Below are 24587 nucleotides of genomic sequence, written 5' to 3' on the forward strand. Positions count from 1 at the left end.
TGCGGGCGTGAGATTAAGCCAGCCCCTACATGAAGGCCCCGCATCCCATGCAAACAAAGACAATATGGCCGCTTAGAAGAAGAAAGTGAAGCAGGAGCATAAAATGGCCGCCGACCATCTGTAGAGGTCCCTTTGTCCACCACACAAAGTCCCAACATGGCATCTAAAGCGCAGGAGTTCCACAGGATAGAAGACGAAGGCCACAGTAAATGAGTCCTCGAGGATGTTAGGTGCTGCCCAGCCGGATACTTCTGCAGACGCGGTGAGGCAGGCAACAATGAAACAGGCAGCAATGGACGGGGAAACAAAGTATCAGCAGCTGAGCGGGAGAGCGATTGATCCTGGGTGCCGGGAAAGCCAGTTGCAGGCACCAGTGTAGCACGATCACATGCATCCATTGTGTCCCCGCATGAAGACAAAGGCAGACCCACGCCTTGCTGGTGCCAAACGAAACGCTCACGACCCGCAGCCGACAGCATGGAGTCAAACTGCTCACTCAGCGCCTGCAAACCAGCACACATTTGCAAACGAAAGTCCCGTAGGACGGCCAGTACGGAGCCGCATGACAGTGGAAGCTGCATCCCCACATCGGTATCAATCCGGGACGGCACTGTAGAGCTGGTGCCTGATGGAGGGAGGGCGAAGCAGGCAGCGGGCAGGACCGGGGTATCACCCCCCAGCCGCGGGCAGGCAAATAAAGCCATGTTTACCGCAGGGCGGTACAATGGCCAGGGGGGGAGGTTGCAACAAAAAGTCAGTTCCCCTTAGGTCCGCGCCGCCACAGGGAACGTCAACAGTCGCCACCCTTCCCTCGGGTTCACTTAGCAGCCGGGTGGACGATAGGAGAATGGGGTCGGCAGCCTCCCACAGCGCGGTCCACAAATCGGGGCAGGAGACCCGTTTCTCCGGGGCTTACCTCACAGCCCCAGTCCTTCAGGCGCAGGGTGCAGTAGTTGTCTGGCCGTCACCTCCCAGGCACAGCTGGCGGCAGTCCGTGATGTAAAATGAAGTCAGGACTGCGCGGCTCGGGTCGACGCTAGCGGGTCCGGTGACTGCGGAGCCTCCAGGGGCCGGCAAGGGCAACAATGGAGCAAGGGTCCAGGGCGGAGAGCAAAACCCCACACAACTCCGGCATCCGGGCAGGCTGAGACTTCGGGGAAGTAGCGGCGTGGTCAGCGCGTCGTCGCACACGTTTCACCTCGAGAAACGGTGAGGATAGGAATCAGGATATTGTTACAGGGCCAAGGGCCGACGGAGCCGGGCGCTCAAGCGTCTGCTCCGGTCGCCATCTTGGCTCCTCCCCCCAAGAGTCTTTATTGATAAGACAATACTCCAGCGACCTCAGCCACAGCCTAACACTATACGGCCTCTTCACGCACAGTCCCCGGCGCTCGCCTTGGAATGCTGGTCGCGGTGACATTCTAAGTGATGTCACCGCGAGCAGCTCCATCACACGCTGGGCGCCAGGGGGGGGGGGGGGCTTTGAAGAGGGAGATACCACAGGACTCTCAGCTTGTTTTGTGTGTATATGAAACAAGCATTGGAAATGCAATAGGTCTCGCAGCATTAGAGTTAGTGCTTTTAGAATTGTTTATGGGGTTTTTTTGTAAATCTTTAGCATTTTTGTTTCCTGTAGCCAATGCTAAAGAATTACAAATAAAAAAAGCCATAAACATTTCTAAAAGCTCTAACTCAAATGCTCTGAGACCTATTGCACTGTGTGAGGGTGAGGGGTTGAGGGTGAGTGAGGGTGAGGGTGGGTGAGGGTGAGTGAGGGTGAGGGTGAGTGAGGGGTTGAGGGTGAGTGAGGGTGAGGGGTTGAGGGTGAGTGAGGGTGGGTGAGGGGTTGAGGGTGAGTGAGGGTGGGTGAGGGTGAGTAAGGGTGAGTGAGGGTGAGTGAGGGTGAGTGAGGGTGAGTGAGGGTGAGTGAGGGTGAGTGAGGGTGAGTGAGGGTGAGGGGTTGAGGGTGAGTGAGGGTGAGGGGTTGAGGGTGAGTGAGGGTGAGGGTGAGTGAGGGTGAGGGATTGAGGGTGAGGGGTTGAGGGTGAGTGAGAGTGAGGGTGAGGGTGAGTGAGGGTGAGGGTGAGTGAGGGTGAGGGGTTGAGGGTGAGTGAGGATGAGGTGTTGAGGGTGGGTGAGGGTGAGTGAGGGTGGGGGTGAGTGAGGGTGAGTGAGGGTGAATGAGGGTGAGTGAGGGTGAGTGAGGGTGAGTGAGGGTGAGGGGTTGAGGGTGAGTGAGGGTGTATTATTTCTACCAAAAAGAGAGGAGGCATACGCAGGAACACATCACATATATATTTGTTAGTAAGATAGCTCAGTGGACTACTGCATCCACTGCAGAAATCTCCAATAGTCTAAAAGGTGTACGAATCCCGGCAGGCCCGCTATTCTTTACGTCCTTCTAATCAAGCATATATTGCCAATCATGCTCTCCAGGGCGCACACGTATGTACAGCCACACCCCCTCCAGCTGGCAACCCATATTGTTACACGCAGTCAGAGCCGCGCGTTCGCGTCAAGGCGATATGTAAAGGCCAGGGGGTCTTACAACCTGCCATTTGCTTCAACATACCCGTATTCTGTTTACTAACGTCAGAGGAGTATGACATCACAGACACACGGTACAGTGGCCAACATTAGAGCATGTTTTGTTGTTAAAAGGCCAGCGGGGCTTCTTAATCAGTATTCAGCATCTTTGGCACAGGTATTACAGGTCTGGTAGGTCTGATCATGTCACTTTGCAGCATTTACGAGTTGAGCTGGGGGATGGGGGGGAGCGGGTAAAAAAAAAAAGACGAAGAGAAAGGACTGAATCATGAAATCCCCTGGCTTCAAATCACATAAAAAGATGCCCATGATCATGAAATAAACACAGCCACACATTGTGGATAACCGATAAACTGTAAATACAGTTAGTCAGCACATAGTATATCATGAAAACTTTAGCTTCAACCTGCGAGAATGCAAACGACACCTGACATATACCGCCTTGTCCCAACTGAAATACATGGGCCGTGTACATTTAGCATGTATAACAAACATAATATCGAAACATCAGCACCTTGGAATGTCATGACATCTCTTAGAAACAAGTTGCAAATGGCCCATTATATACCGATATTGGTTGGAAGTTGAGGCATGTACACTTATCTAATCCTATATGAAAGAAATAATACCTACTTATAGTATATCATGGCATCTTTTATAAAAAAGCTTGTGTGAATCAGTCCGCCATGTCAAAACTGAATTACACTGCTCATGTACATTCATTTATTATGTATAACAATCATACCAAAAAAGACACCAACATTCAGGCACATCATGGCACCTCTCAATCACAAGCTGCAAGCAGCCAATGAGGGTCGATGGATGACAACTACAACTCCCATGAGCCTTAGGGAAAGATAAAGCGACGGCAGGGGAAGTTACATCACTACGCGGCCCCCAGACAGTCTCTACTTGGGATATTTGAAAAGGCACTGGCTCAAAACATCGGGCATATCTTGTGAGGCCCCACTGACATACCAAAAAAGAAAAAAATGTTGACTATACTTCAGGGTATTTGTAATACTAATTCACTAATGTAATACTAACGCCTGCTGGAGATGTATGTCATTATGCGCTCCCCAGGCAGAGGCGGCATCGGACACTGGAACACGGACAGTTACACCGGCACATAGTAATTAACCGCAGGCGCTGTGCATCTCACTTTCCCCGCAAAATGGAAAACAGTTAAATATGCACCTTCCCTTCCATTCCAACATTATCGAGAGAAAGGAGCAGGCGCACGTAGGTGTACAGCGAGGGACGCACCTTGAGGCAGTAAGAGAATGAATGAGTGAAGGGAGTTTCTCCCTGGCTATTGCTGAACGCGAGTAAGTGCGTGATGGTATAACTTGTAAAAATGCGACACGGCGGGCAGGGGAGGGGGCGGAGCGGGTAAAATAAACAAACGAGACGGAGGGAAGAGAGGGGAGGGGGAGGAGAAATGCGACACGGCGGGAAGGGGAGGGGGTGGAGCGGGTTAAATTAAACAAACGAGGCGGAGGGAAGAGAGGGGAGGGGGGAGGAGAAATGCGACACGGCGGGAAGGGGAGGGGGCGGAGCGGGTTAAATTAAACAAACGAGACGGAGGGAAGAGAGGGGAGGGGGGAGGAGAAATGCGACACGGCGGGAAGGGGAGGGGGCGGAGCGGGTTAAATTAAACAAACAAGACGGACGGAGGAGAGGGGAGGGGGAGGAGAAATGCGACACGGCGAGAAGGGGAGGGGGCGGAGCGGGTAAAACAAGACGGACGTGCACGCGCTTTTAAGCTCAATGCGCATGCGCATTGAGCTTAAAAGTCACGGGCACTGCAAGGAATCGCCACGATTCCTTGCAGTGGATAAAGAGTGGATAAGCCCCCATAGTCTCGCTTGCTCGATGCGCATGCGCATCGACAGGCGAGACCTAAAAAGGGAGATATGTAGTGTAGGGGTCTAGTTCCTACGTGTACTCGATGACGTGACATGCAGGAACGGGACCGCGGGAGCAGTGCGCATGCGCAGTAGCCGCACGCGCAATCAGTGAGCAGACCGGAGCGCGATTTATAAGACGCCCGGCACTCCTTTTCTGTACAAGAATTAAATAATAAATAAGAACCCTACTCTGACGATATGGAGTATGTCCAGTTATTTTGGGGGTAACTACAAACACAACAAGGATGTTTGCGAAAAAGGACACAAATTTGTCATGCATACCTTTTGTGGGAAAAAAGTTATGAAGATTTAACAATGAGTATCCTTCAAATCCAAATAAGAGCTTAACAGGTGGAAACTAACCGTAACACTAAAACACACTTTCCTACTACAAGATGGCGCGCATGTGCAACTGGGTAGTGCTACGGGAACAGCCTCTCCCCGATTACCAGGCAGCCGACCCTGAAATGATTCCGCGACAGCCAGCCGATCAGGAAACGGGTCGTTTTCAAAATCAGAACCCGTCTGTTTTCACTGGGCACTATCAGGCACCACCTCTGCTGCCCGTGAACAGGCCCGGAGCCCGTGACGTGCAGGGGGCGGGCCTTGAGAAAGATGGCTGCGCCCTTGGTTAGCGGAGTGCTGAGGGCAGCACGGGCATCAAAGGGGCTTGTTCATTGCCGTCGCCTGCTGAGTATTTCTGGTAAGAGTGGTGGGTTGCGTACAAGGCATATACCCTTTTCTCGGGGAGCCACGGCCACTCTTATTCCTCCTCAGAGCCCGCTTAATGGAAAAACACTTTCCCCACTTCAATCCCTCAGACACAGCCAAGTTTTTACTCTGTCCATGTGTGACAGTTCCATGTTTTAGGGTAGCTATTTGACAAAGTGAATGACGTACGATCGCTAAAACATAACGTTTCTTTCAGCAAAATAAATAATTTGTCTGCACCACGGCTGTAAGTCTAAGAGCACTATAAAGAGTCACAGGCTACTGCTAAATTCACACAAAGGCAAACAGAGCACGAATTTCTATTGTAAACGAATACAAATGTATATGCACTAGACTGATACAAGTGTCAGGCTCTTTTTTGATTTCCTGCAGATGACAAATGGCTGGCGTTTTTTCATTAAAAAAAGTATTAACCGTAGAGCAAACCTGAGCGACATCTGGTTAATAATGCATCTGAAGGGAGGGCCAGAAATTTTTGGGGAAAGAATGCTTTCACTAAGAACTTTCGGTTGATCATGTGTGCATATTTTTTGTTTGCTAGGTCCTAATAAGGCATCGCCAACAGTTTCTATTCAATTCCTGTCATGGTTTATGATATATGGGTGAAGCTCAGCATATCCTCTGAACAGGGCACAAGTCGCAAACAAGCATTTACAATGCAATTGTTTTGCCTTTGTTAAAGTTAGAGCTATTGGCATTGCTCTTGACATTATTTTTATTTATGTTTTTTTAACATAAATAAATGGCATTGTCATTTACAATGCCACTAGCGTTATCTCTCGCAAATGACACACACAAACACACAGAGCCCCCCCCACACACACAGAGCCCCCCACACACACAGCCACACAGAGCCCCCCACACACACAGCCACACAAGCCCCCCCACACACAGCCACACAAAGCTTCCCACACACACAGCCACACAAAGCTTCCCACACACACAGCCACACAAAGCTTCCCACACACACAGCCACACAGAGCCCTCCACACACACCCACACAGCACAAGCAGGCAACAGGGGCACACGGAGGCACAAGCAGGCAACAGGGGCACACGGAGGCACAAGCAGGCAACAGGGGCACACGGAGGCAACAGGGGCACACGGAGGTACAAGCAGGCAACGGGGGCTCACGGAGGCACAAGCAGGCAACGGGGGCACACGGAGGCACAAGCAGGCAACAGGGGCACACAGAGGCACAAGCAGGCAACAGGGGCACATAGAGGTACAAGCAGGCAACAGGGGCGCACAGAGGCACAAGCAGGCAACAGGGGCGCACGGAGGCACAAGCAGGCAACAGGGGCACACGGAGGCACAAGCAGGCAACAGGGGCACACAGAGGTCTCAAGTCTCCTACCCCTTCTAGCCGGTGGTGCAGAGCCTAATGTTACTTGATTTCTGGACTGTCTAAGCATCTTGCATGACCAGAGTCTGTCTGCGAAGGACCACTTAAACAAGCCAGCTTATCTTCAGGGTCTCTGCATGTCTTACAGAGCCTGGGAACAACAGCAGCTAAAGTAGTTGGATTTTTCATCACCCCAAGTCCCTTAGACTAGATATGATTGACGATTGGAATTGCTCCGACTACCTTCTACATTAACTCGGAGTCATTAAAAAAAAAAATGTTTCCTTTGAAGAAACTTGAAGGCTGAATCTTTTTGACACTCCCTCTACTAAATTTTAAAAGCATAATAGATCAGGAGAGTCTGCTGGAAGGAGAGTTGAATTGCCCACTTCTGGCACCACATATTGTTCCTATTCAGGGCCAGTAGATTGTGGCATCGTACTTTGAATGTGACCTTCCTCTTGAGCATCATCTGCAAAGGACTCATCATAGTGAGAGAGACACTGATGGGCTGTCAGAGCAGTAAAGGTATGCATGGAATGATGGAAGGACGAGTGTTAAGTCTTGAGTGGGGCAGTGAAGACCGTTTACAAGGCTGTTGCAGCGGATCACCTTCAGGTTCCAGAAAACAGGGACATAGTAACATGCAACAACAAGTCTGACATCCTTTACCATGTTAAATGGCACTTGCATCATCGTATGATCTGAAACTCAAGCGCCCTTGTTGTGGACTTTACTATATCAATTATCAACTTTATGTTTAGCACACTGCTGGTTAAGAAGCCTTGGCTGTAGCTTAATCCAGTCTTTGTCGACAGTGGAAGACATCTGCTTTAACATATTGTCAAGGTATAGCTGTTCGACATTGAGATGTGGAGGACTGTACGCTGCCCCAAAAGGTCAAATAGGCATTGAAAAGGATAGGGGGAAACTTTGCGTAGTGATACAAGTTTAGGCATTGAAGGTGTTAAAATGCCCTTTTCTGAAATTAGTCATTTTGGGCGCTTCTTTAGTCTGAGTGGCGTCTAACCAAAGTGTAGTTTAGTTAGTCAAAGATGTTGAGACTAGAGGACGTCGCTTTTGGAGAGACCTTTGCCTGCAGTGTCTTTGCCGTCAGCGACTTCGTTAAATGTCCAGTCATTATCATTCCCGTTGGCATGGCCACTGTCAATTTGTTTTTTTTTCATTCCATAGATATTTTTTCCTAGGGCGTTGGTGGCTCAGAAGTCTTTTTTGAGAAAAATCTGTTCGTTAAGAGGACTGTGTCAAGAGACTGACTTTTCTCTCTGGATTCCCTAATGAGCCTTTTAGGAGGTTTCTTTGACATAAAAGTTATCTTTTCAGACGTGACTTTGGGAAGAACGTCCTTCCAGAGACTTAACCCTGTAATGGGCTTATTATTGTAGGTTAGTGAAAATGCATCACAAAAACTCATCTGAAGATGGCATATCCATAGATTTAGATTTGTGGCGCCATAGTCTGAGGGTTGTAGTGGGGAAAAAAAGTGTGACCAGTCTGAAAAAGTCCTTAGACTTGTAGCCAGCATAGATGCAATAAATGCATTCCTTGTGCAGAGCCTCTCTTTTAACACAGGGCCTAAAGAGGTTGTCTGAAGACTGAGTGGATTCCCTTTATGCATGACATGCAGTACAAATAGGAGGTATGGTGACCTGGGGGAGAGGGGGCAGGGTGGTGCAGTGGTGTTCTATGGGCGTATTGCTGTTAGGTTGAAAATTGTTACTTTTGTAATGATATGAATAGGCTACTAATAGAAGCTCTCCAAACTTTGTTTAACATTGCACAGCTTGCTATATGTGCAGTGGAACTTTCAGCTTAATGACTGGGATGATATAAGCATGTGAATCTATGAAAGATCAAATCTTGGAAAACTAGAATAGGCAAGTAGCTTTTTTTTCTCATTGACAATGTAAACACCAGCACCCTGCAACCAGCCTTCAGTCATGAAGTAGGAAGGTTGCCATTCCCAACAAGAAGTATACAACCTCAAAATAGCTGGTTTAAACAATTGTCTTTGTACACCTACATGACTGATATTCATAAGGAATGCCAACGTGCAGCTTGGCAACAAGATACATGTTGGCAGGCCAGGGATGTTAGAAATTAACTCATTGTTGCAATGAAGTGTACTTAGAGCTTAAAATAATTGGACAAACTTAATTTCAGTGACAGCCTGCAGTCTTGTTCAGCCTAGATGCAACTAGGTATCAAGTACCGATTTATATCACCAGCAACACAGATGCTCAGCAGCAAGATGATGGCATTGTGATGTCCCCTTACTCTAAAGTAAGGTCACTATGCAGGGTTTTCGTGAATCGGCAGAACCACCAGTAGTCGAAGAACAGAGTATAACACTGACTGTAGAGTTCACACTTACTTGGTAAATCCCATCAGGGCTCAACATGCTTCAGACTTCACCCACAACAGTACCCCATCCCAAGACATCTGCTGTAGCCAGGATTTACCGTGGATGCAGTTCCGCATCAGGCACAAAGCTAATTATGCCACAGCTCTTGAAACTTAACACAGACGCAACATCAACGCTGATCCACATCTGGAATTACCTAGGCCATCACCCGTGTTCTGCTTATGTTAAGAGTGTTTGGTGGGAGGTTGCATTATTGATGGTTGCAGAAAGCATCATGAATGGCTTGTCAAGATTCCACCGAAATGAGTCGTAGGGACAACCCAAACCACAAACAAAAATACCAAATCAGACACAACGAGAGCACTGGTGGTTAAGCAACACAATAACGCACAGTCTAACATTTAGGTACAGGGTGTTCTGGCAATGCCCTTTAAGCTCAACCTAGCAGACTCTCGTGGAGTTGTTTCCCAGCACCAAAACACAAGAAGGAGGCAAAAGTCCACCGAAATCTCTCGTGTTGGCATGCAGCGAATAGGGACTGTGTGACTTAATGTCTAGAACATGAAGCTGCACCCGCATAGCGGGGGTGACCAGACTCCCAAAGCCTGCAGAGAATAAATCACATACGAGCGTTTGCGGTAAAAGCAAGAGTGCCCGCAATAAAGTAGTCAGCACAGTACTTGACAGAGGCGAGACAACACACAGTGAATCACCAAAACACCACCATATCCCCGCAAGATAGGAGACCCCCGCAACATAACCAGCAGGAATCTGTATTCTGAGACCTGTGGCACTCGGACGCCGGGCCGGAAGGAAATCCTTGTATACAACCCCAGTGGCCCACGAGGGAAAGAGAAGGTGGCGAGACGCCCCAACCTAATATGGCCGACACCCCGCTCTCAACTCACTGAGCCCCATTCTCACAACAGGCTCGCACCTCTCTTGAATGCCATTCGCCCATTTTGGGGGACCCCCTTCTCCTTCGTCCTCAACAGAAGGATGAAAGACCTCCTGTTGAATGGAGAAAGGACTCCAAGCTAACTCTGCATCTCCGTCCAAGAAACGCAAATGCTATTTACATTCCTGAATATGTTAACCCTTTCTGCATATTCACAGTCAGGTCGTGTCATCAGCGATGCACAACAATGTAGGTCAACTGTACCGCGCTCTGCCACCCCGACATGGCCCGCGCTATATAAAACTTAAAAAATATACAATGCCCCCATCCATGCATGTTCTTAGCATGCACCCCACTAAGTCCGGAGGGGAGACCTCGCTATATAAAAACAGAGATACGCCTCTCTTTGTAGGTCTGGACGCAATTCAAGTTTTCCTTGAACTCTCGTTACTGTCGAAACATCGACTTTTGGGCAGAATCAAGGCGGTGTCTAATGAGCCCTGGTGAAGGAGAGCGTGAGAGGAGAAAGAGAGGGGTGAGCGAGACCTAAATAGAGGAGTCTGGGTTGTGAGTGACGTCAGGTGATGTGAGGGTACGTGAACAGACCAGCACACTGTGCAGTTGTCTAGGACATAACAGCTGGAAGCACAGGAAAGTAAAGAGATGTTGTCCTGTATGGCACGTGTTTTTTGTTTGCGTTTAAGCCATGATTGGACCACGCTTCCTAGCTCCCAGTATCAGCAGTGTCCACTGGTGCCTGCTTTGCTTCGTTTATTCACCTCAATACTTCTCTATTTTCTAAATGTTGTTGCTTTTGCGTTTCTATACCCTGCAGTCTCAAAGCGCCTGGAAATCGGCTGATATGTTGGCGCTACACAAAACATCCGTCACTGTCATGGCGGGGCCGCAGACAGCGCAGGATGCCTTCATTTGGCCTTTTTCAGGAGGGGGGGGGGGGAGCCCATCTGTGCTACAGATTTGGCAGAAAATGCAATATTTTCCATCTGCCCCGGGAGGACGGCCGCGGCGGGGCCTCTCAGCGGCCTCTCCTGGGCCTCTCGGCGGCCTCTCCAGTGCCGCAACGGTTTCTTTGGTCTACAGGAACGTTCTCTGAAACAAGCATTTACAATGCAACGGAGGGGGGGCGGAAAGGCACGGAGAGCGGGAGGGGGGCGGGAACGGCCACACACTTACAGCGGAGGGGGAGCGCGAACAGACACACACGGAACCGCTTACCTGAAAGTCTTTAGCCACGGAGAAGGAGACCCACGGAGAAGGAGACCCACCACGGAGAAGAAGCAGGAAGGCAGGAACACCGGCAATGCCGGACCAGATTCGGGGGCGTTCCTGGCTTTTGGCTGACGTCGCGTGACGTCATTATGGCAAACTGAAGCTGGACATGGGGGGACGGGGTTAGGGAATGGAACGTCTAGAAATAGAATTGAAGAGGCACATCTTCCATCAGTCCAGGTTTTTTGTGCTTTGAAGTATTATTAAAGTATTTCAGCTAATAATAAAGTAGATCCTACCTGAGCTACAGTCTGTGTTTATCTGTTGCTAAAGGGGTAGGATCTCGGCATCGAAACCTTTTATGATTGAGGAGAAAGGATTAGCTTCTATGATCTGTTTTAAAATAACTTTTTAATGTTAACATACATACATACTTATCCAATAGCAACAAGTGTAGTGTAGTTCCTATTTTCCCAATAGGCTCTGCGCATTGGAATAACATAAACAGCAGTGTAGACGTAGGACTGAGGTCATCTAGGTCTCTACTGACTATGTTAAACTTAATTTAGGTTTGCGCCAGCTAGCTCAGAGGTCACTGGAAACTTCCTTGAATGAAGAGGGATGAATAACCTTCCCTGGCTCAGACAAGAAGGGAGTCAGTTTCCGACAACCGCATAAACGTGACAACTCCCTCAGAATAAGAGTATATCTCTAGAGTCGTGTGAAAACAATAGACAGATATTTCACTCAGTCGGCAGTGCATACTTAGTTTCACCAGAGTGCAGAGAAATAGAGAGATGGGCGTTTTAAATAAAAAGGTGTTATTTATTGAGCAGTCTTCTTTCTCATACAAGAGAAGTGAATTGCCACAATTGCAATACTTAGAGTAAAGTAAAGTGCTTACAGTAAAAGTAGTATTATGAAATAATACTGTAAAAGCATTGATACGGTTTCTTAGCCATATGATACTTTAAAATGGATAAAATATATACATACATAAATACATTGACTAAAAGGCTCAACTGGTGCTTCTAACTACGCCTACCCCAGTGTACCTGACCTAAGCCTAATACGTGGGAAGGGACAAGTAAGTAGCAATGTTAAGTTAAGTTGGTTAAGATAATTTTGCCAAGAATCTGCATCAAGAATTCTCCTAAGGATTTAGTCAGCTCCGTACCTTGGTAATAGAATGTGGGAGGTCTGGTATCTCTTTCCTCAGGACTCGATATTCCAGCAACCCGCAAGGGTAGGCTGGAAACACCGGAGCTGGATTTTCTCGGCTGGAGAAAAAGACAGCGTCTCTCTCAGTGCGTCAAACAGGAGGGGCGGCTTCGGCGGCACTCGCATCAGCTGGGCTCTCGGGCAAGTAGATGGCCGCTCTGCTCCAAACCACCGTGTGTTTGCTTAAGGCAACTGTTGGTATTTTATACCTGAAAGGTGCCGGGTTTGACGTAAGGTTGGACATAAGACGTCACCAAGAACTAACAGTTCTTGCAGGACTTCAGGAGTTCTTGTTCAAAACAAAACAAAAGCAGGGGGGGGGGGGGTTCCCAGGCTGCTGGAGGCTTGGTTTGTTTAAAGAACGCGTTGTGCTTTCTAGGAGTCGATGGGAGTAGCCCTGCTGTGCTTTGGATTGCATGGGCTATTACTGAATATCAATCTGATTCTTATGCCTTTGTCAGGACATTATTGATTATAACCTCACAAGGGCATAAATCGGGAATATCGAATTAGGGTCCTAGATAAGAACATGACACCCACTCCACGAATTGATGTCCATCATTACTAAAACTAAGCAATATTAAACATTCAAAGGTGCATGTGTTTTTTTTTCGACCCACCCCAAAATACATATTTCGCATTTGAAATGGTATACGGTAAATACACGGAAATGAGTATTTGTACTGTACGCTTTTCAAGCAGTGTTATCATTCAGAGAAATGCATATATATATCAGCTGAACGATTTGCAAAAAATGACACATGAAATGGCTCTTAATACAGAAAAGAAGGTCGAGACCATTTCATCACATATTTATACAAATTTCTGTATATGTGCTAGAGGCTGAGGTAAAATATTGTCTCTAGTATCCTAAAATAGAAGCTCTGTTCTCTAAGAATAGTTCTACTTTAAGCAGAGTACCATGTGCCAAAATAAAACGTAAATATTTTGAAAATATGGGCAAAAATAATTTCGCTTTCAGGGGAAAAGTTCCAAATATTTTCTGTAGCTTTGTTTATCAAAAACTGAAGGCCGAATTCAGAGTTCGGGGAATGCTGTGTGCTCATTGTTTTTATTAAGACTTATTCTCGTTGGTTGGAGAGAACATTATTTCAGACATACTCGCAAAAAATTGTTCTACCACATCAGGTGAAAGTTCGGCTAAGTTCGAAAATATTGCTTCTGCACAGTGTGAGTGCCATCATCGATGGTTGGATCAGCAATGCTCACAGACGGCTGTACCTGTTCGGTGCTGCTTTCCTCTCTTACCTCACCACCACATACTCGTAGTGGTGAAGTCTCAACGAATGCCGTCATCAGAATCGGTAGCCGCTGGGAACAACACGATGCATGAGTCGTTACCGGACCTAGCAAAGTATCGATATCCATTGGTACTGCTGATTGTAGTGTAAGACAGATGTCCAACACGCATTCTTCTCCGCATTGCAGACATCGAAGCACAGGTATGATGCAATCTTGCCAGATCGGTCTGAATGAAAGAAACCAGGTTGTACTTAGATCTCTTAGCCGGGCCAATCCGAGGACCTTAGTGATACGGTCTCGGTATCGTATTGCTAGGATTGTTTCTTCCATCGTTGCTAGAGTCTTGCCCGTGGATTGGCTTGCCATATCGGTGCAGAAGAAGCAAAAATAAAATTCCTGCCACGAGTCCCAAGATTAAGGGTAGGCCGCCAAAGACAGAATGGACAAAATTCGGGAAAGATGCCCAGAACTGTTTCAAATGGTGCTAACAGTCCCGAAAAAATTATCTTAAATACATGTGCGATACCACTGGCATCAGACATGTTTAAGATTTGGCTTAACACTTCTACGAAATGTACGGGGCAATTTGTTGATAAAAGGGTATGTATCTCTGCTGCTGTCCTTGCAACTTGCAGATCATATGTTTCTTTTGATGACGTTAGAGGCACAGTTGTTTGTAAAAGAATAGACTTAATTCTGTTTAAAGTATCAATTCGAATAGAAGAGATATTCAACCGAGGCCATAACGCAGCCCCCATATCTGGATTGCTGTGTGGATACAATACTTGCATACAGCAAATGGCCCTGGAAGTTACAGTTGTCAGATAGGCTTTTCCTGGCAGCATGCCACAACAGCTGTGGTCACTTATTAAAATGTAACTACCGTTTGAAAGTGGTCTAAAAAATGGCTCTATCTGTTTTGCAGGCGTGCCATGCAGGTGACATGAAAGGTTATTTGAAGACCCTTCGCAGGCTCCATGCAAATTAATTCCTTGACACAGAAGTGTACCGCTTAGTGATTTTTTACAATTTTTACCTCTAAGAAATACCTCCCTGTTTCCTTCACTATAACATCTGTGTGTATAAGGTAAATCCCAGGTTGATTTGATGTATTCTTTACCCAACCTTTCATACTGGCCTGCTGGTATATACTCTTGACAGTAGTTAAACTGGAAAGTTGTTATCTGAATTGTAATCGTTCCATGTATTATCCATTCAATGACAGGTCTTTCTGACATTGTCAATGGTAATCTCTAGAGTTTTTCAATGCTCAGGATTGTATAATCTTTTTGTGCCAAACTGATTTGTTTATCAGTAAGGTTAAAGAGACCGAATAATGACGTTGTGTTGATTAAACGCCATGGTACGTAGCCTGAACTCAGATTTTGCAACGTCCGTCCAAGCTGTACAATAGAATGTAATTGAGACTGACCATATTGTAGCATTAGTAAGTTCTGCTCTATTATATCAAAGGCAGACGATACAATACTGTCCAGTGAATATATTCTGAAGACAGTCGTTAACCTATTGTCCACAACAGAAAGTGATTTTTCCAAACTAATACAATCAATTTCTCGTATTTTTTCTGCTGTCTCAATTTGCATTACTTTCCATGCTTCGTTGTATGCCGCGTATATACCGGCCGCTGTGAAACGTTTTTGACGCTGTTTGCGTGGTCCCATTAAGAAATCACGCAAGTCAGCACCGTCTTTAAGTAAAGTCAAGTTTTGCTTAATTTCAGCCAGTGTGGATTTCTGTAGCCACTCAAGGCATAGATTCCCTACACTGTATGTTGTAACTATCCCTGGATGTTGTCTCTGGGAATATCTAGGGTCTGGTCTGGTCATTTTGAACCCCTGTGTTTTGTTCAGGAATCTATCTTGACAGTTATTCGTGTCTGTTGGCCAGATTAACCACTTTTTCAAATCAGTAGTGTTCTGTTTTGGTATAAAATAGAAACGTCTATCTCCACATCAGTAGTGCTGTCACTATCAGGCATGGGTTTTGGAATAGACGGTGTTCCTGTCTTTTATCTTAGCAAGGCCAAGACAAGTAGTCTGTTGAATTGTGCCATTCAAGAAAATAAATTGTTCTGGGATCATGCAGGCCCTAAACAGTGCTTCTAGGCCTTGTACTTGCCAATCTTTGGAACCCCAGATTGTTTTTGTTTCAATGGTGTTTTTCCAAATTTCAAAACCTAATGTAGACATTTTGTCATAACATTTTTCTGAATAAATCAATTTAGTATTTGTCAACATCGTTTTCATTCCTGTTCTATTTGACATTTTAAAATAAAACGTTCTTGGGTCACTGTTATTAAGTCCTGAGAAGTATTGGAATTTATCAGAAAACTTTTTTGAACTGCCTTTTGGTGGAGTAGGACAGTGTTCCCACTGGTTAAAAGATAAAACATTTCTAGGCTGAGCACTTTTATGTAAATAGTGATCACCATAATGGTTGTAGCAGTACAGCTCCTCATAATTGGACGAACCCTGCAAGTAATCTTGTTCTGTAAATTTTGCTGACATTACTAAATCTGACATCATATTATTAATGTTTTCAAAGTCCCAGTCATCAGGGAAGGTACTAGGTGTTACAAAATCACTTAATGAAATCTTGAGCTGGTGGGGATACTTTAAAAGCTCGACCGGGCACAAAATGTCATAATCAGTTCTGTCCCATGCTACCCCACCGGGTATTGGAATGGCTGTGATGTTCACTGATGACAGTTCTCTTTTCTCGATGTGAGAAGATGTGTGTGGCTTTAGGACCAAGTTGATGTTCTGACTTGCTGTGTCCATTGTACTATATTTCCCTTCAATGAATCTTCCCAAACATATAACCATGATGATCCAAAGCAGGAGAAAAAGTACACCTAACACAATCCAAAATTCAATCCATGGTGAAATTAGATAAGACTTTTTCAGTTGTTGGAAAAGTTCAATTACTTTGTTTTTAAAACTTTGTGTTGGAGGCGTTTCTTCATGTTCGCTTGGGTCTTCAGAGAAATTGTCGAAGTTGATGAAGTAGCCTTATGGAGTGAGACCTTTTAGAGAGTGTCTTGGCAAATTATTAAGACTACGTTGGACACTTGTTAAATGTTTGACCCACCCATCACCTGAACCTAATACCCTCGCCGTTATAGATTGCTTTATGTCCCGGTTTTTTCTTTCCACAACTGCATTTCCCTCAGGATGGAAGGGAGAAGAATACCGCAATGCGATGCCCATACTGTTCATGGCCTCTTTGTAAGCTTGAGAGCTAAACGCAGGACCCATATCAGAATGTAGCATGCCAATTGCGTATGTGCCGATAAAGACTCGCAAATATTTTATAACAGTTCTGGCGTCAGCCGAGCGCTGGGGCCACATCCAAATGAATCTCGTGCAGGAATTCACTGCGACCATGATATATTTATAGTTGCCATCCATTTGTAAGGGACCACAGTGGTCCAGGTAAGCACATGCTAATGGTTTATCTGAGATTAGAAGGGGCGTCTGTGCTGGTCGTTTCACTGTTGATACTTTCATTCTTTGGCATATTTCGCATTCTAGAACATAGTTCTTAGTTTGCTTCCCCCAATATCTGTTTTAATAATGATGTTGTGGCGGAAATACCAGCATGTGTAGATGCTAACCCTTCGTGTGCCGCTGAAACTAGTCCTAATCTGTGTTCCATGTTTGGAATCGCTCTATCCCCCACTCCAGGGATTCGAGCAAATGGAACATTATTTGCATCAGTTATGTATGAGTACTGTACTGGAAAGCCTTTCGGGAGTGTTTTTTTCATCTTTTACTGACGCAATGACAGCTTGTAATATGTCGCTGTCTATTTTTGTTTTTGACCGGGTGATAGCAGCTACGGAAGCCATTTGCACAGCTGCCTTCGCGGCTTCATCAGCCAATGAATTCCCTGCAACGTGAACGCCATCACGTTGATGACTCAGTGTATGTATCACGTGAGTCTTTTGTAGTTCTTTCTGTAAAAGAACTATTTGTTTCCAAAGCATTTTATACTTGATTGTGCCACCTTTTGCATCTTTGAAGCCATTTTGAACCCAGTTCTGCAAGTATTCATTATAAGACTGAAAGCAATAATATGAATCGCACACTATTAGTGTGGGGAATTCGCGATCGGTATTTTCAAGCGCCATCTTGAATGCTAGTAGTTCAGCTCGCTGAGCTGTACAATCTCCTAGAGATTGAGTTTTAGTGACCATTGGTCTAAATTTCCCTTCACGCCATCGACCTTTAACGATCGCGCATGCAGCACTATATGCTTGTTTACCCCCAACTCCGGGTTGTGCTGATCCGTCTGTATATATTATACATTCGTAATGATCCAGAGGCAGGACTTCAGCTGGCAGAGGACATTCATATTCATATTGCAGGAATTCTTGTGTTTTTAAATTAGGATCAAATTCATATACTACGTATGTAGCAGCAAGAGAATTAACCCATTGTATCCATCTCGGATGTAATGCTTTGGCATTTGGTATGCTTGCTTTTGTCACTGCTTCTAAGGCAGGTATCGGTGTAACGATTATTATTTGTTTACCTTGTGCTAGGGCTCTTTCTTTTGCTACTGCAGTTTGAACCGCAGTTAGAATTTTCTCTGTGGAGCTGAATTTCATTTCAGCTTGAGTGTACAAATGTGATTTGTAAGCCTCATAAGAGGTCAGGTATGTGAATCCGCATCTTCCTGGGATGACTCGGATTACAAGATTGCGTGTGTTCTCACGTGTTTGCAATGTTGTTTTAGTTAACATGTCTGTTTGTAGTGTTATCAAAGTGATTGTAAATTCTTCAGCGTTTTTGGAGCTTGGAGTATAGCACATTTCTCTAAGAAATTGTCTGCCAGGCTTTTGCCTTCACTTGATAATTCATAACCTAAAAATAGGACAGTTAGATGGGCAATTCGTGACTTTTTAAAGTTGAATTTGTAACCCTCTGAGGCGAGTCCAAGTATTATGGTGTTCACCCTTTTTTAGTGAGTGTCCAAGTCATCGTCCGTGAGATAGATGTCATCGACATATGCTTCATCATCATATATTTGTAATAACTCTGTTAACCTTGCTGAGAATAATCCTGGGCTATTCTTGAATCCCTGTTGGAGTCGGCAAAATTGTTTTTGCAATCCAAATATTGAGAAAGCGGTCAAATACCTGCTTTCAGGTGCTATGTTTTGACAGAAGAATCCATTAGAGATGTCTAATGTCGTTTTATATTTTTTGCGCACAATATTATTCGTTAGTGCTGCACTATGTGAGTTTTGTACTAAAAATGTTTTACAACAGGAGTTAAGGTGTCTGTAGCCCAAAACTAGATGATATGAATCGTCTGGCTTGTGAGAGGTACATGTTTCGATCACCCCATGATATTCAAGTTGATCTAAGATCTCCCTGACTTGTTTTTTAGCTTCTTGTTTAACTGGGTACTGCCTTTGTGCAGTGGGCTGATTTTTTAACTGGATCTTGTGGTGAGGTGAGTCCTCATCCCATCCTACATGATTTTTGTACAAAGCAGGAGTTTGGGCTACTGCCCATTTTCTTGCATAAGTATATTTTTTATGAATCGGGATATGATTCGAGAAGGCAGGCATAATCATTTCTTCGCCATGAGGGCACTCCCTGACAAACTCTTGTGGCCAGTCTTTCTCATCTAACAGAATGTCATAGCCTTTTGAAAGTTTTTCCCAAAAGAGACTTTTTATTTTCCTAGTTTCATCTCCTTCTATACGTAATCTTATTTCATATACCTTATAGAGCACACTAACTCGTGTGTCTGCAGTTTCCACTTGAATGTATTCATTCGTGTCCACTGTCTCCAGAAGATTCATCATTGTCTGTGCCCACTCTCCGTTTTTCAGCTGTGTCCTCAGTATCCTCGGCATGTTTAATCTTAATACTTGCTACCTTCTTTCTGGGAAATTGTAATGTTTTACTTTGAGCAGGTTCCTTGTCTTTGGACTTGGCGTGCTCTTCTCTGTGTTCTGACCGTCCTCTTCTTTCCGATTTCTGTGAGGAAGATCGAGAAGGATTCAGTGAGAATGATCTAGAGGGACGTGTATCAACATCTTGATATGTCTGGTTTTCTTATTTTATCCCTATCTCTAAGGTTGTATCTTTTTTCAGAGGGTTCCCTTTGGGGAGACTTGTCTTCTCGGCCTGGAGATCTCTCTCTACGCTGAGGAGACCTTCCTCTAGACTGGAAACGTTTTTCCCTGGGAGTGGATTGTTTATTACCATCCCAGCTCTTTTTTGGAGTCTTTAAATTATTTTTAATAAATGTTTTTTCAGGATTTTCAGTTAGTTGGGGTTTTATCGGTTTCCCACTCAAACTATCTCTTCCTAGCTCTTCATAGGAATTTTCTATGATTCTGGCAAGTTTCAGTGGTTGGGCTGCTATATCTGTTTCCTTCAGTTTCTGGCAGATCGCCACAGATGCTGCTTCACCTTTTATGTTGGCTAGTAATATAGCCGAGACCAGCTTGAAGTCTTTTAGTAATTTCATACCCAGAGTTAAAGCTGGTTCTGGACCGTATTCGTTTTGAATCTGTCTTAGTACGTCTGGTATTATCGCCATAGACGGGACACCAAGTGTTTTTTTGTAGATGGAAGCAAAGACTGTGCCCCAAGTGTCACAGTCCTCCACATGTGGTGCGATCCCCATTGGGAGACAGATAGTCAGAAATCTGTGTCTATCAGTAGGCGTTGTATCAGGAAATACTGCCTCTATTTGAGTAATTTTCTGTGCTAACCAGAATGGAATTTGTTCCCGTTTTATGGGTACTTTACCAAGACATGATTGTATGTTCTGTGGTGTGATTTTGTTTATGGTCCCCTGGTGAGGGGTCTGCTGTGGAATGTTAAATGTTGGTTGGACTATTGAGGTCCGCATGACATATTGGACTAATTGTCTATGTATTTTAATTAAGAGTTTTAGCTCAGCTAAAAGTTCAGGAACTGACATTTTATCAATGTCTGGATGTGGTGTGTAGCTGGCTAGAACCGGCCACATTGCTCCTGGTCTACCTAGTGGACCGAGCCTGGTGATATGATCATTATGTTTTTGGGCGCCTTTAAACCAGAGCAGGTGCTCTTAGTATTTTAGTGGAATCTCAATCTCCTCGAAAGGAGTGTATTCATCCGGAGGTTCCTCTATTTTGTAATAGTGGAAGTCTTTTGTCGTAGCGTGTGCTGCTGGAAAGTGTATCCATGAATAGAATACCTCTGTCTGCTGATATTCGTGTGCCTCTATCACGAATATGACTGTACCACCTCGCGGTGTCAGGCCATTTTCTATAAGTTTTAGAGTTATAGTTCTTCTTACATTGACCGGAATGAGTATTGCATTTGGTTCGGTTTCATGGAGACTTGCGTCTTCCTATAAGAGTCGAGCTGCTATTCTTGCTCGCTCCCTTTCTTCGTCACTTTCTGTCATTTTACTGACCGAACGTTTTCTGTTGCAGATCGAGGTCCAAGGAAACAAAGATTAGGTGCACAATATTTTGGAACACTGTATCCTTCAATGTTGATCAAAACCAGAAACTAATACATAGGATTCTCATCCTACTAAGTTCCGGCGGCTATTAACCTTTCACCCACTCGAGACGTCTATTGCAGTTTTTACGGGAAAAGGGTTCTGTGTGTAAAAGCACGACTGAGTTACTCTATTGTCTTGCGTTAGATTATCGCCTTACCAAACGTTGGGCGCCATGTAGCGTAGTTCCTATTTTCCCAATAGGCTCTGCGCATTGGAATAACATAAACAGCAGTGTAGACGTAGGACTGAGGTCATCTAGGTCTCTACTGACTATGTTAAACTTAATTTAGGTTTGCGCCAGCTAGCTCAGAGGTCACTGGAAACTTCCTTGAATGAAGAGGGATGGATAACCTTCCCTGGCTCAGACAAGAAGGGATTCAGTTTCCGACAACCGCATAAACATGACAACTTTGCTCCCTCAGAATAAGAGTATATCTCTAGAGTCGTGTGAAAACAATAGACAGATATTTCACTCAGTCAGCAGTGCATACTTAGTTTCACCAGAGTGCAGAGAAATAGAGAGACGGGCGTTTTCAATAAAAAGGTGTTATTTATTGAGCAGTCTTCTTTCTCATACAAGAGAAGTGAATTGCCACAATTGCAATACTTAGAGTAAAGTAAAGTGCGTACACTAAAAGTAGTATTATGAAATAATACTGTAAAAGCATTGATACGGTTTCTTAGCCTTATGATACTTTAAAATGGATAAAATATATACATACATAAATACATTGACTAAAAGGCTCAAGTGGTGCTTCTAACTACGCCTACCCCAGTGTACCTGACTTAAGCCTAATACGTGGGAAGGGACAAGTAAGTAGCGATGTTAAGTTGGTTAAGATCATTTTGCCAAGAATCTGCATCAAGAATTCTCCTAAGGATTTAGTCAGCTCCGTACCTTGGTAATAGAATGTGGGAGGTCTGGTATCTCTTTCCTCAGGACTAGATATTCCAGCAACCCGCAAGGGTACGCTGGAAACACCGGAGCTGGATTTTCTCGGCTGGAGAAAAAGACAGCGTCTCTCTCAGTGCGTCAAACAGGAGGGGCGGCTTCCGCGGGCACTCGCATCAGCTGGGCTCTCGGGCAAGTAGATGGCCGCTCTGCTCCAAACCACCGTGTATTTGCTTAAGGCAACTGTTGGTATTTTATACCTGAAAGGTGCCGGGTTTGACGTAAGGTTGGACATAAGACGACACCAAGAACTAACAGTTCTTGCAGGACTTCAGGAGTTCTTGTTCAAATCAGAACAAAAGCGGGGGGGGGGGTTTCCCGGGCTGCTGGAGGCTTGGTTTGTTTAAAGAACGCGTTGTGCTTTCTAGGAGTCGATGGGAGTAGCCGTGCTGTGCTTTGGATTGCATGGGCTATTACTGAATATGAATCTGATTCTTATGCCTTTGTCAGGACAATATTGATTATAACCTCACAAGGGCATAAATCGGAAATATCGAATTAGGGTCCTAGATAAGAACACGACACAAGAACTTACAAGTCACTAGAATGTGTGTATGTGTTAGAAATTGGATCCCTGGCTGGCCAGGGTTCGCGCCAAAGTCAGTCAGAGACCACCAATCAGGGCAAGGAAGTTACACGCCAAGATAACCCCTGCTCACCCTCTAGGTAACGTGGCACGAGCAGCAAGGCTAAACTTGGAGGCTATGTAGGTTAAGTGTTTGCGCGCGCACCCAGCAACAACACCCAAGGCCCACCACAAAGGAAAGTCCACACAAGGTTATATATAAAAATAGCCTTTGTATTATACCAAAACACATTAGATAAAAACACACACTTTACAATGTGCCAACAGGCAGGGGCAGAATTTACAGGGGATATGTACAAGACAGGGCCACATGGACCGCTGTCAGGAATAGGCACTTTTTAGAACTTAGCACTGGGTAGAATTAGCACTTAGAACATAGAATATAAATCACTGTAGCACAAAACAGAACTTAAAGCACACAACCAGTAACCACTGGTAACCGGTAAGTACCACCTACGCAACCCTAACCACCTTAGGAGAATATTACGCAGGGAACCAGGACCTCACTAGCAACACCTGTACTAGCAAGGACAACCACCTAAGTATCACAATACCTGTAGGGGTATAAGCACATTACACATGATGCATCACAACACATTCAGAGGTGTAGGGAAGGAAAACACATGATGCATAACATACATTCAGTGGTGTAAAAACAAGGCACATGACACATAAAAACACATTCAGAGGTGCAGCAAAAGAACAATTGCGCCAAACTTACATAAGTCACCACCTGTGACTGTCATTAGGCCAACTGGCCTCTCTAGGGCTAGGACGCCCTGTGTCCCAAAGTCAGGGGCCTAAACGGAGCAGCTGCCCACTAAGTGCTGGGCAGCTGGATCACCACTGGCAGGACACGCGGTGAAGCCTCGCAGGCTCTGAAACCAAGCAATGGCCTTGAGCCTCTAGTGGCCCTAAATAAACAACTGGGCCATCAGGAGCTTTTTGTGGGCTCTGCAACAATGGGGCCCTCGTGAGCCTCTAGGGCTCGGTCACAACTATGCCCCCTAGAGCCCTCGTGGGCTTTGCAGAACTGTGTGCCCGTCTGGTGGGAGTCTCCCCTCTGGGGACTCGGGAATGCCCAAAAACGCCGCCTGAGCCTCTCGGGCTCTCAACAACTATGGCGGGGAGCCTCGCAGGGCTCAACAAATATGCCCCCAGGAGCCTCGGGGCTCGAAACAGAATGCAGTCTTGCCGGAGCCTCTCTGGCCCTGAAGGAGTGCCCCTGCCGTCGGAGTCCCGCTCGGGGGGGTCGAGATAAGAATGTGCCTCCCTGAGGCACTCGGGATCACGCCCAGAGCTCCCCCCAGCCCGTGTCACTCACCGGGCTGTTCTCTCCGGGGACTTGCTTCTCTCCCGGCGGCTTCACAAAAGCTCCCGCTCCTCGGGATTCTCTCTGCACACTCCTCCCTCTCCGGGGCTCTCCCTCGCTCTTGGGAGCCCTGGGGGGGGGGGGGAGGAGAAAAGACGCCAGCTTCTCTTCTCACCGGAGCGCGGGGTGGGCTCCCGTCCGCTTCTGGTTTTGACTAGAGCACTTCCGGGTGTCCCTCGGTCCCGCCCCCAGCCTGCCTGACTTCCTGGTCGCGGGCTGGGTGGTGATTTTTAGCTGTCCCGGGGTGCGGCGGTGATGCGGGGAGACACACGAGGGGTAGGCACCCTCTCTGATTTAAATATTAGGCGAGGTGGGCACTCGCTCGGGCCAAAAACAGCGCAATGTCCCTGGTAGGGTGGGCACCTGCCAGGGGACTTTAAATCGGCAAAAAGCGGCGTGGGCAGCCGCGAAAGGGAAAGTAAAGCGCTCCCAGCGCTCAAGGACAATTGCAGCGCTCCCAGCGCTTAGCAGATAAATAAAGCGCTTCTAAGTGCTAGGGGAAAGTTCAGGCCCCCAAAGATAGCAACCAAGTCCTTCAGGAAGGTGGGGGGCAAGGCTGGGCCCAGAGCCAGCTCACAGGGTCCTCCTAGGCAGGGAGGCA

At 46.0% G+C, this 24587-nt stretch overlaps 1 protein-coding gene across 1 annotated transcript in view; it reads left to right on the top strand.

Moving 5' to 3' along the window:
• Positions 1–4934: 4934 nt before the first annotated feature.
• MRPL38 (mitochondrial ribosomal protein L38) overlaps positions 4935–24587 on the top strand; it is an 88361-nt gene continuing 68708 nt past the window's right edge. The window contains exon 1 of the mRNA XM_086930723.1: positions 4935–5160. Coding sequence (XP_086786849.1) covers positions 5073–5160 — 88 coding nt within the window. The 5' untranslated portion in view covers positions 4935–5072. The remainder of the gene's footprint in view (positions 5161–24587) is intronic.

The sequence above is a fragment of the Lissotriton vulgaris genome, chromosome 7 (assembly GCF_964263255.1).
Source record: "Lissotriton vulgaris chromosome 7, aLisVul1.2, whole genome shotgun sequence".
Taxonomy (NCBI): domain Eukaryota; kingdom Metazoa; phylum Chordata; class Amphibia; order Caudata; family Salamandridae; genus Lissotriton; species Lissotriton vulgaris.